General features: G+C 43.0%; 1 protein-coding gene across 1 annotated transcript; it reads right to left on the bottom strand.

Annotated features, from left to right (window-relative positions):
- Window positions 1-1,765: 1,765 nt before the first annotated feature.
- Window positions 1,766-8,631, bottom strand: LOC100653482 (melanocortin 2 receptor accessory protein 2; the record flags this gene model as incomplete). The annotated part of the gene is given in 3 exon segments (NM_001246353.1): window positions 1,766-2,336; window positions 7,788-7,887; window positions 8,508-8,631. Coding segments are annotated over 3 exon segments (717 nt in total).
- Window positions 8,632-13,013: the final 4,382 nt, after the last annotated feature.

The raw sequence follows: 13,013 nt of genomic DNA, 5'->3' as shown, positions 1-13,013 counted from the left end.
AGCATTGTGACATATTTTTATGCATTTATGTTGAAGAATAGCCGTAAGGGACCACATGATGGCTCCCGCAGAAAATCTTGCGTAAAGTACTGAGGTAGCCATTATTCCAATCGCTTGTAATGAGAAACCAATTGTCCTGACGGTTATATTATCGAATAGATATGTGAAAAACACCTTGAGGATTGATTCTAAACAACGTTTGCCATGTTTCTGTCGATATTATGGAGCTAATTTGGAAAAAAGTTCAGCGTTGTAGTGACCGCATTTTCCGGTCGATTTCTCAGCCAAAGGTGAAGAACAAAAGGGAGCTATTTCGCCTACAAACATAATATTTTTGGAAAAAATGAACATTTGCTATCTAACTGGGAGTCTCCTGAGTGAAAACATCTGAAGTTCTTTAAAGGTAAATGATTGAATTTATTTGCTTTTCTTATTTTCGTGAAAATGTTGCCTGTTGCTAGCAGAGCCTAGCATAGCATTATGCCATGATAAACTTACACAAATGTTTGTCTAGCGTTGGCTGTAAAGCATATTTTGAAAATCTGAGATGACTGTGTGTGATTAAAAAAAGGCTAAGCTGTGTCTCAATATATTTCATTTGTGATTTTCATGAATAGGACAATTTTCCAGGGGTATTTATGTCCGCTGCGTTATGCTAATTAGTTTGAGGCGATGATTACGCTCCCGCATGTGGGATGGGTAGTATCAAGAAGTTTAACGACCGTTCCACAGGTGCATGTTCATTAATTGTTTAAGGTTCATTGAACAAGCATGGGTAACAGTGTTTAAACCCTTTACAATGAAGATCTGTGAGGTTATTTGGATTTTTACGAATGATCTTTGTTGAGTTTAGTTTTATTTAGTCACAACCTTCTATAGACTTGGCAGACGAGACTGATGTGACATGTAGGTAAAGCATTGACAGGAGCAACACATGGTATATAAAAAGTTATGTCTATGACAGTTTATAGTGAGGAACAGGTGTACTACAATAAGTACTGAACAAGGACAACACTCAGACTGCTGTTGAATTGAAAACCCAAGAGAAGAGTCTTGCCTTTCTGGTGCATTTTGGTTGTTGTATCAAATTCTCCTTACCTCTTCTGTTGTTGCCATCCCTTTATCTGATTCCTGCAAGGCCTCCACCACTATACAGGGTGACCGAGTGGCGCAGTGGTCTAAGGCACTGCATTGCAGTACTAGAGGCGTCACTACAGTTCCGGGTTCAATCCCGGGATGTATCACAACAGGCTGTCATCGGGGGTCCCATAGAGCGGCGCACAATTGGCCCAGCGTTGTCTGGGTTAGGGGAGGATTTGGCCGGGGTAGGCTGTCATTGTAAATAATATTTTTTTCTTAACTCACTTCCTAGTTAAATAAAGGTTATATTAAAAAAAAATACAACATTCTAATCAACTTGATGAAGCTGGACTTCCAGTTTAGCGTTGAGATGTGATGTCACGTTCTGGCTCTGCGTAGGCAACCTTGTTGACAAAAAGTAGCGCATATCACATATGTATATTTAACTCTGTATTGTTAATTAACATTAAATGTTTATATATTTGGTCTGTACAGTATTTTAGCCTGAACCAAATCTGAACAGAATGAAAATGTCAGGAGGTACAGGATCCATAATAATCCAGAATGTCCTCACAGTGGAGGTGGTGTGGGAAGCTGGAACCACAGCCTACTTAGGAGAGCTTGCACTGTACATGACTGGCACAACACAGAATGTTAGATTAGGACTTATTTGAACCTCCATGGTGGTTCCCCCAGTCAATCCCATGGGAACGACACTCCTCATCTAGGATGATTGGTGGTTCCCCTGGAAGTAGAGGGGACCTTAGTTCATCATGTGATGTGCGCTGTGGGGCCGATGACACTCCCCCTCCATGATGATTGGCGGCTCCCCCAGCAGCAGATCGTCCTCCTCCAGGGTGGAGCTGTGCTCGGAGTTCACAACGTTAGGGATGTTGAAGTGGGACAGGGACATTGCCTCTCTGTGGTCGGTCCGGTTCCCCCCCAACATGGCAGCCCCTTGCAGGGCACAGCTGACACCTACTTCCATCCCCACCACCACCCGCTCCTCTGGGCTGCCTGACCTGCCTCGCCCCGGCCCCTGGACCAGCCCTCCTCTGGGTGCTCCCACAGCTCCTGCCCCAGCTCTAGGCCTGGACCCCCCCTGGGCCTGTTCCTCATTGATGTAGCAGTGGAAGAGGGAGCGGCTGAGGGTGGAGTCCAGTTGTAGGCATGGCCGGTTGTCAGGGTCTGCAGGGGGGCGGAGGTCCTCCACACAGCTGGTCAGACGAACACGCTTCTTACAGGGCTCAGCTCCTCTAGATGGGGGACATTTGAGGACCAAGAGTGTATTAGAAGAGAAATAGGTGTGACTACCTCAAAATTAAAAATAAGATGCCTTAATCAGAATCAAGGAGGATAGGGAGAGAGAAGAAAGAGACATGGATGGTAGGTAAGGGAGGAGAGGGAAGAAAGGACAGGGAAGAAAGAGACATGGATGGTAGGTAAGGGAGGAGAGGGAAGAAAGGACAGGGAGAGGGAAGAAAGAGACATGGATGGTAGGTAAGGGAGGAGAGGGAAGAAAGAGACATGGATGTAGGTAAGAGAGGATAGGGAGAGGGAAGAAAGACATGGATGGTAGGTAAGAGAGGACAGGGAGAGGGAAGAAAGAGACATGGATGGTAGGTAAGAGAGGACAGGGAGAGGGAAGAAAGAGACATGGATGGTAGGTAGATGGTATCATGTATTCCCTTTTGGGGCGTATGACTCTTCATTCATGCTCAAACAAACAAGTGTGGATTGAATAATCAATGCATGTTTGGAAAGAGCTGTGTGTTGCGTGTCCGTGCGCTAATTCTGTGTATATTGGCGCTCCTGTGTATATTGGCTCAACACTATATTCCTATCCCCTTAGCGGGTGTCTTTATTTTTTGGCTTTAGCTAAGCTCAGTATATAGCTGCATTGAAGCAGGGCAGAGAGAGAGGAAGAGAGAAAGCTGAGTAAATGGATGGCATGGCGTTGGACTAGAGCGCTGTGGTCAGCAGACCTGGGAGTTTAACAAGCTTGGCCCTGGTGGGGCCCCTTGAGGCCCCCTGACCTCCATTACTGAACACAGCAAGACAATTAGCTCCTCTACTCAGCAGCCAGCACTCATCAGCTCTCACATTCACTTAGGACCTAATAGGCTATGTTTAGTCAGGCAGCCCAATTAAAAAATGTTGCCCCAGTTATTGGCCTTTTGGCCAATCATATCAGATAATTTCACATCAGATCTTATTCAGAGCTGATCTAAATGATAAAACTACCAATTAGTGAAAATAAGATCAGAATTCGGATGCCTGTCTAAACGTAGCCATAAAGAAGAGAAGCCTGATGTGACCTCAACACGCCCATCCACACGCACACAACCATGCACACGCACACACACACACACTGGGCTACAATTGGAAATACAAGATTCAGGGAGACTGATGGGTACCATTTACTCTTTCATTTGTTGTTATAGTCACACACACAGAAACAGATTTCCAGCCTTAACTAGTTGGTCCCATTAAATGCATTAACTGCCATCCTGCTTGCTGTGCTGTGGTCCTGCAATAGATAGAGCCTGGGAAGTATCAAAGTAGAGCAGCATGCTGATCAGTCACTGATCCCTGCAGGCTGTTTGTTTTCATCAGCAAGCCAGTGAGGTCTGTCTGGAAGGCAGTGAGGTTTGTCTGTAAAGGATCCCAGAGCTGAGCCTGGCAGAGATACACTCCAGAGGAACAGATACACAGACTCACGGGCAGCAAATGAGAGAGCCGTGACAGCTGCCACGTACACAGTCACAGGGATAAGGGTGGTTCAGAGAGCAGCATAAAACGTTCAGAAAGTTGAGTTGAGAAAGGGAGAGTGGTAAGAGAGAGAGAGAGGGGATGAAGCTTCAAGAGAAATAGAACTCAGACACCGCATGCAAACAGACTGCATCATCACATTGCCGTAAGATAATTTCTATGCAATTGTTGCAATCTATGCACGGCATCACCACAATCAGAATCACACAACATGGAAGTGTTATTAATTATCTTCCAGCCACATGTCAAGTGTGTAACAACAGGCTACATCCCACAACGGTATTATAAATCAAATCACCAATAGCAATATAATACATAAAACATGATAGGTAACACTTTATTTGACACCCAGAATCATAACAGGTTATGACAAGGTAGACCTGTTGTGTTATTTTATGGCTGGTTATGACACATACACAAGAGTGTCAAAACCCACAAAACCTACCACACGAGGCAAAACATTCCATTATACCATATGCTACTTGTCAACAGTGTTTTTATGTTATATATACAGTACAGTACCAGTCAAAAGTTTGGACACACGTACTCATTCAAGGGTTTTTCTTTATTTTTACATTGTAGAATAATAGTGAAGCCATCAAAACTATGACATAACACATATGAATCATGTAGTAACCAAAAAAAGTGTTTTACAAATCTAAATATATTGATATTTGAGATTCTTCAAAGTAGCCACCCTTTGCCTTGATGACAGCTTTGCACACTCTTGGCATTCTCTCAGCCAGCTTCACCTGGAATGCTTTTCAAAGAGTCTTGAATGAGTTCCCACATATGCTGAGCACTTATTGGCTGTCTTTCCTTCACTCTGCGGTCCAACTCATCCCAAACCATCTCAATTGGGTTGAGGTTGGGTGATTGTGGAGTCCAGGTCATCTGAAGCAGCACTCCATCACTCTTCTTGGTCAAATAGCCCTTACACAGCTTGGAGGTGTGTTGGGTCATTGTCCTGCTGAAAAACAAAATGATAGACTCACTAAGCGCAAAGCAGATGGGATGGCGTATTTCTGCAGAATGCTGGGGTAGCCATGCTGGTTAAGTATGCCTTGCATTCTAAAGAAATCACTTACAGTGTCACCAGCAAAGCACCCCCAACACCATCACACCTCCTCATCCATGCTTCACGATGGGAACCATACATGCAAAGATCATCAGTCCACCTACTCTGCATCCCACAAAGACCAAAAGTCGCAAATTTGGACTCATCAGACCAAAGGACAGATTTCCACTGGTCTAATGTCCATTGCTCATATTTCTTTGCCCAAGCAAGTCTCTTCTTATTGGTGTCCTTTAGTAGTGGTTTCTTTGCAGCAATTGAACCATGAAGGCCTGATTCACGCAGTCTCCTCTGAACAGTTGACATTGAGATGTGTCTGTTACTTGAACTCTGTGAAGCATTTATTTGGGCTGCAATCTGGGGTGCAGTTAACTCTAATGAACTTATCCTCTGCAGCAGAGGTAACTCTGGGTCTTACTTTCTTGTGGCGATCCTCATTATAGCCAGTTTCATCATAGCACTTGACGGTTTTTGCGACTGCTTTGAAGAAACTTTCAAAGCTCTTGAAATATTCCAGATTGTCTTTTCTCTTTGCTTATTTGAGCTGTTCTTGCCATAATATTATGGACTTGGTCTTTTACCAAATAGGGCTATGTTCTCTATACCCCCCTAACTTGTCACAACACAACTGAATGGCTCAAACGCATTAAGAAGGAAAGAAATTCCACAAATGAACTTTTAACAAGGCACACCTGTTAATTGAAATGCATTCCAGGTGACTACCTCATGAAGCTGGTTGAGAGAATGCCAACAGTGTGCAAAGCTGTCATCAAGGCAAAGGGTGGCTACTTTGATTAATCTCAAATATTAACTATATTTTGATTTGTTTAACACTTTTTGTTTACTACATGATTCAATGTGTTATTTCATAGTTTTGATATCTTCACTATTATTCTACAATGTAGAAATTTGTAAAAAAATAAAGAAAAACTCTTGAATGAGTAGGTGTATCCAAACTTTTGACTGGTACTTTATATATATTTATTTATTTATTAACGTTGTTAAATTATTATTGTAATTGCACACACATTGATGTCAGACATGCACCTACTCCAATGCTCTGTTGTTGACAGGGATGAATGCAGGAGCAGATTTCAGGAGCAGGACAATACACCCTCTTTTGGACTGATGACTGATATAAGGGCCTGTAAGTGATGGTCTTATCTGGCTTATATGACAATGATGGTCATAATGCTTCTTGACTTTGTCATAAAGTGTATTGTCTTAGTCCATGTAAAGTGACACAGGATGGTCATAATGCTTCATGACAGAGTCATAAAGTGTATTGTCTTAGTCCATGTAAAGTGACACAGGATGGTCATAATGCTTCATGACAGAGTCATAAAGTGTATTGTCTTAGTCCATGTAAAGTGACACAGGATGGTCATAATGCTTCATGACAGAGTCATAAAGTGTATTGTCTTAGTCCATGTAAAGTGACACAGGATGGTCATAATGCTTCATGACAGTGCCATAAAGTTGTATTTTCTACAAGTTATTTAAAATATGATGAAAAAAAATAACTGTAAAGAATTAATTACAACAAAAACAAAGGATATAAGAGACAAACTTTCAAATGAAAGGAAACTTTTTGACAGAAAAAAACCCTAATTTGAATAAATTTAGGTTCTCACACTCTTATGTGGGTGTCATAACCAGCCATAAAAAAAACACAATATATGTCACAACAGGTGTAAATATGGGTCATGACAGTGTTATGACCATATTGTGACAAGTTATGTCAGCTCTTATGACATCATGACAGTGTTATGACCATATTATGACAAGTTATGTCAGCTCTTATGACATCATGACATGACAGTGTTATGACCATATTATGACAAGTTATGTCAGCTCTTATGACATCATGACAGTGTTATGACCGTGTAATAGTATGTTACGACACTGGGTGTTAAGTGAAGCGTTACCACATAATTGCATAAATGTATAAACATCATAAACGTTGACCTTGTAGTTTTTCAAGTAAATGTATTGACCTGTCAAAAAAATGTCTTGATGTTTCCCATAAACACATAGTTGAAAGCTCTTGTTCCACAGATGAGCTGCAGCGGTGCGGCTCGCCTACCATTGAAGTGATTGGACTTCCACCAGAACGCATTTTGTTTGTACAAGGCTAGAGAGAGAAACAGGGCTTTGTGGGAGGGGGACGAGAGGGAGGGACCACCAAGGGAGAGATCTCTGACTGAAAAGAAGAAAGAAAGAAGGATCAAAGCAGAGCGTACAGTCAGAAAAAAAAGAGGTAGCTGACAGAGAGAGAGAGATAGAGAGAGAGCGCGAGAGAGAGAGAACAGTGTGCAAATGAGACATATGCTACAACCATGGATAAAAAGGAAGAGGGCTTCTGATAATCAGAATCCTTTACTAAGATGGCATCAAACATCAGAGTGCACTGAGACTGGGAGGGAGAATTGTCTCATGTACATAGAGGAAAACCAAGAGACACTCTGAACCAGGCGCTCTCTGTGGTGCTGAAGAAGAACTAACCACAGCCTGTGTAAGGCTCTGCCACTAACACACCTGGTGCTGTCCATGGTGCTGAAAAGAAAGTACCACAAAACTTGGAATATGAACAGCCACACTGCCAATGTTATTTACCTGGTGTGATAAATAATTGTGCATGCTAAGAAACTGTCCATGCTGCTGAACCACCACTAATAAGCATGGTGCTATCCATGGTCCTAAAAGCACTATGAAACTTGGAACATGGACCAGTCACACTGTCTGCCATTTACCTACTGTGGAAAATAATTGTGCACATGTTAAGAGACACTGGAAGTTGGTGGATTGCTAAGTAATTCATTTGATTGACATGTGATGGCTGGTTGATAAGGAGACTCACTCAGGATGTGGAGCTCCTGTCTTGGTGAGAAGCGTCAGGACAAAGAACATGAAGATGACAAAGACAGCCAGGCCCACCCAGAAGCCTATCACGATGGAGTCTGCAACACAACAAGACTTGATTGACAGCTCAAATATTTTTTTTTAGTTCCAATGTATAGTAGTAGGTCATTATATCTACAGCATGACAAAAACAACATTATTTTAAGCACAATGAGATGGAGAGGCGGGAAGAGAGAGAGGGGAGGGCTATGAAAATGTATTATGTCTAGACGGGGTGACATTGATTGGTGTATGTTATTCTAGAGGAAAAATAAAGTTATTGATTGTGTATGTGTCTAATGTTAAAAGACTGACACACATGCAGGCCTAAACAAGGAACCCCCTTACTCAGACACTCAGCACTGACATGCTTATATTACTCTGCAGGGTTTACAGTCCAAGGCAGCCCCCCTCCTCTCTCTATATATCTCTCATAAACCACACACACCCTCTACCTATTTGTCATTATGAAGAATATCTGCTATACTTAACTTTAACTTCTAGCCAGAAATATGAATGTGATGCAATGAGCCATGACAATTCTCACGTATAAATACATGCACACATGATTTAAGCACAGTTCATTTCTACAATAAAGTCATGCATGCGTAACGCAGAGAAAATGGGTGAAAGGGGTGGAGGGGCAGCACAGGACTGTAAACTGAGATCCTGTACTTACATCGGTGCGCTTTCAGTCCCTCGAACGAAACAGGCTCATCATCGTCGTAATATTCATACGTCCACTTGTAGTCCGGGTCCGGAGCGTTTCCGCCTGATAGATTTGAGTGGTTAAACTCAGACATCTCCAAATAGATCCAAGAGCGCAGGCAGACTAAAGAAAAACCAAAAAGGCGAACGTTAAGTGAGACAGTTTTAATCCCCAACACCAATAAAATAAAATAAATCTAGCGAAGTAGACGAGGATTTCTGGAATTGACTCTCCGTTCAATAACACGGTTATTATATGAGGCATACTAAACTTCACCACACGCAGCTATGTGCTTACACGGTGCGCTCTCTCTCTCTCTCTCTGGATTCGGAACGAGGGTGCGCCTGTCCATCGACATCATCTTGAATTGCTTTCGGACTCGTGCGCTTGGCTTGGATGCGCAGAGCAATAATGAGTGGGACGGTGAAATGGAGAGCGGTAGGTAGGATATGTGGCCTACACTTTTTTAGAAAAAAATGGACTGCGATGTGGAGTGATCTTATCCATCAATGAAAATATTTATGCAAAGGCACTAGTGGCTTTAAAGATGTTCTGGATCTGTGTTTTCGAATACTGTCAATAATCCATCATGTTCAAAGGTCAAACATATGCTATTGTATTGTCACGAAGCCAGAGTGAAATTAAAGCAGCAGAATCCAGTCTATTACTCATCTAAGGTTCAGCAGTTAATTAATCAGTTGATGTTTGAAAGGGATATTTCAGAAGAGACATTTAATTCATCACTATTTGTTTATCATTGTCTTATGTAGGGATTAAATATTCCCCAGGCAGTGAAGATGAACTGAATTGATGCACAATACACTATACAAGCAAGGGCTTTTGGAGATATTAATCTGAATATGTTGAGCTGAAAATGGAACAATCACTTTAACATTGGTGTAGGCCTATCATTGAAGCGCATGTAAAAGATGCAACAAAAAAAAAACAATTTGAAAAAGATCAATCTAGAAGAAAATATGTTTACACTGGGTAAACTCACATTGCAGTTACAGTAAGATAGCAATTTTCATTTTGAATGCTGAACCATAATGGCCTTGGGCTGATCATTATAGTACATTCTTAACCCTGGGGCAACTTGTCCATGCCTCTAGAGGGTCAAGACTAAAGAGAAATCCCTACGTCTGAAATGATCAACAGCATAACCTACCTAAGCAACTTCTCAAAGATAATGAGGAGACATTTATCAAAGCAGCCACATATACAAAACAGTTACTGTAGGCAATATGAAAGAAACACTTAGTAAATGCTCTGGTCCCCTTTTACAGTTCAAATATGCCAGCAGATTATAGACTATATCTGCCTAACACGGCTATTCTGGCTATTCTGTATGTGTGTAACCCTGTGTGATCTGCTGTGTGAATGGCAGGTCAGGTGTGCTATTCTATTGAGTCATCCTTCCAGACCTGCAGGCCAGTGTTTAGCTCTTATTAACCAGAGCTCAGGGAACAGAAACCACACACACACACACACACTCTGCTACAGCTAATTGGACCACAGGACAACAGTACCATAAAATTGTACAATGCACCAGGGATATGGATCTCGTAGGTAAGCCCTGAGCTGAATATTTAATTAGATTCACAAAGAAATGGTGTGTTACATAACTAGTTATAGACTACTCTGTTAACCATGCTAGTTAAATATGACCTTCAGGAGAAAACATGTGGATCAGGGTTTTCTGGGCCGTTTTGATACTCTTTCATGACCAATAGCACATAGAGAATGATTGCACTGTAGGCGGCCTAGTAACCATTCTGACCTCTCCCTCTCATTATACGATTCTGGGTTTTGTTGTATCTGATACAATCAGTGTTTGATTGCTGATCCACAGGCGTCATCAGCGCAGTCCACCTCTCACTGGACTTTTCAACTCCTATCCAGGAACGCCCTGAACATGGTGCGTTGACAGTAATTGGCCAAATCACTGCTCACCTGTGGATGGCTTCCAGCTCGGTGCAGATCTTTTCTACCACAATAACTAGAAAAAGGCCTTTTCAGCAGCACTTACTAGGTGCTATAACGCAGATCTTCTGTCCCTTTCTTTGATGCCCAGAGCGGAAAGCAGTCTCCATGTTGATTAGGCAGGGAAGCCATGCCAGCCAAATTTAACTGGGTAAACCCAGACACTCCATACCTTCCCTCGCATCTTATCTGCCAGGATGTCATACTTTCTCTTCTTGTGCTGGTATGCTTCCACACACCTCTCTGAGGGTACTGTGAGTTCCACAGTCACCAGCCTTTTCTCCTTCATCATATGATGATGTCTGGATGGAGAGTGGTGACAGCCATGTCAGAGAGGAAGATCAGCTTTCTGTCTAGGTCAGCACGCATCTACCACAATCTTGCATCTTTGGCTTGTTCCAGGATCCTGTCCTTCCTGGGTCTGACTACTTCTGCTTCCCGTGGCCTGACTAAGTTGATGTGGTGGCCTTTGTTGGTGGGAGTCCTATTTTTCCTCTGTTGATTCTCGAGGATCATGGCCAGTTCCCTTAAAACTTGGTCGTGCCTCCATCTGAATTTGCCTAGGGGGAGGGCAAGAGTACACTATGTTAAAACATTCTCCATGGTGCCAAGTTTGTTGCAGAGAGAGAGGTTTGGGTTTTCAGCGAGGCCCCACCTGTGTAAGTTAGTGAGGGACGGGAGCACGTCATAGACAGATCTGAACAGGAACAGGATTCTGTCGGGATCCATCCTCCACAGCTCACCCAAAGAGACTCCAGGCTCCCAACCTCACTGCTTTGGCCCTTCTCTGATCCTTCATCTGCCTGACTTCCTGCTGCACCAGGTGCCTCCTTTCAGTGGTGTTGGCTTTGGCCCAGCATGTGGTCTTCGTTGATTCAAGGCCCTGTCTATATTGGCAGATATTCCCCTCTTTTTGCCAGCAGCACACCACCCTGCATCCCACTGCTGGCTTGCCTCTGAAGCTAAGCAGGGTTGGTCCTGGCTGCTCCCTGGGTGCAAGACCAGATGCTGGTGGAAGTGGTGTTGGAGGGCCAGTACGAGGCACTCTTTCCTCTTGTCTATTAAAATATCCCAATGTCTCAGGCCAGTGATTGGGGACATTGCCCTGTGTAGGGTGCCGTCTTTCGGATGGGACGTTAATCAAGTGTCCGGACTCACTAAAGATCCCATGGTACTCATTGTAAGAGAAGGGGTGTTAACCCCGGTGTCCTGGGTAAATTCCCAATCTGGCCCTCATACCATCATGGCCACCTAATCATCCCCAGCTTCCAATTGGCTCATTCATCCCCCCTCCTCTCCCCAGTAACTCTTCCCCAGGTCATTGCTGTAAATGAGAATGTTTGCTCAGTCAACATACCTGGTAAAATATACTACACAAATGTCACCTTGCTTCAGCCTGTTTGACGGCTTTGGTGGCAGACCACTTTCTTTGTGTCCTGAAATCAATCATGGCACCTTGTATTTTCAGGTCTTTGGGGTCCCTGAGGATCATCACCAGCCGGTCTTTACCACTTTGAATCCTACCAGTGATGAGATTGGTAGTTGAAGCTTTGCTATTCTACTGTACAGGCCCACACATGAGAAGCTCAGGGGCACGCCAAGCCATCTGCGTAGGTCTCGGTTCGCAATTCTCTCTAGTGCCTGTTGCTAATGAGGTGACCTCATACAGGGTTAGCGGCCAGGTAATTCGGGAGAGGACACTGTGCTGGTACATCCAGCACAGTGTACATGTGGTTCTTTTGTCCATTAGGGTCTAGTCAAATAACTTTCCCTGGCACTTGACGGGGTTATTGACGAATTATGGATTTTTCTCTCTCTGGATCGTCATGCTGAACCTGTCTGTCACCTTTCCTTGTCTTTCTGTCACCTTTCCTTATCACCATGCTTCTCGAATTGCAAGGTTTATTAATCAAAAGTAAAACATTACATTTAGTAAAATGTTTCAAGCATTCAGCATAGTTAAACATGATTACTGTCAGTTATTGTGAATCATTCTTTGCAACACAATACATTCAATAAACTGTTGAAACAAGATTAATTTTGTTACTCAGGGTTCCTTTGTTTCTCTGCTACAGAAAGAACAACAGGAAAACCTGCTTTAGCTATAGACCCATCATTTTAAGTGTTCAGCAAAGCCTCTCACCCTCTCCTGCTGGTCACAACTGCACTAAGCCAGAGGGGGAGTCGTGTCATCAAATACCTAATTCAGTGGGATGAGGCCTCAGGTGGAGTAAACCTTTCTTGTCTCCTCTGATAAAAGCCACTTCTTTTGAAGATGAGGATGTGTACTGGGGCTAGGCTGCTGTTTTGTGGAACTCACACATGGAGGGGATTGCAATTAAAAGACAAATGAAGCAGGGATCAAGCTCCACATCACTGGGGAGTGGTGGTCGTGTATTTCAAAATGATGAATAATTCTGTGTGTAATAGCTCACATGAACTCATGTCCAAAGTGGATCAGACATATCATTAAAGGAAGCAGCTCAATAAAAC

This window comes from Oncorhynchus mykiss, chromosome 3 (assembly GCF_013265735.2).
Source record: "Oncorhynchus mykiss isolate Arlee chromosome 3, USDA_OmykA_1.1, whole genome shotgun sequence".
Classification (NCBI taxonomy): Eukaryota; Metazoa; Chordata; class Actinopteri; order Salmoniformes; family Salmonidae; genus Oncorhynchus; species Oncorhynchus mykiss.
Note: the sequence above shows the minus strand (reverse complement) of the source record. Positions and strands in the feature narration are given on the sequence as shown.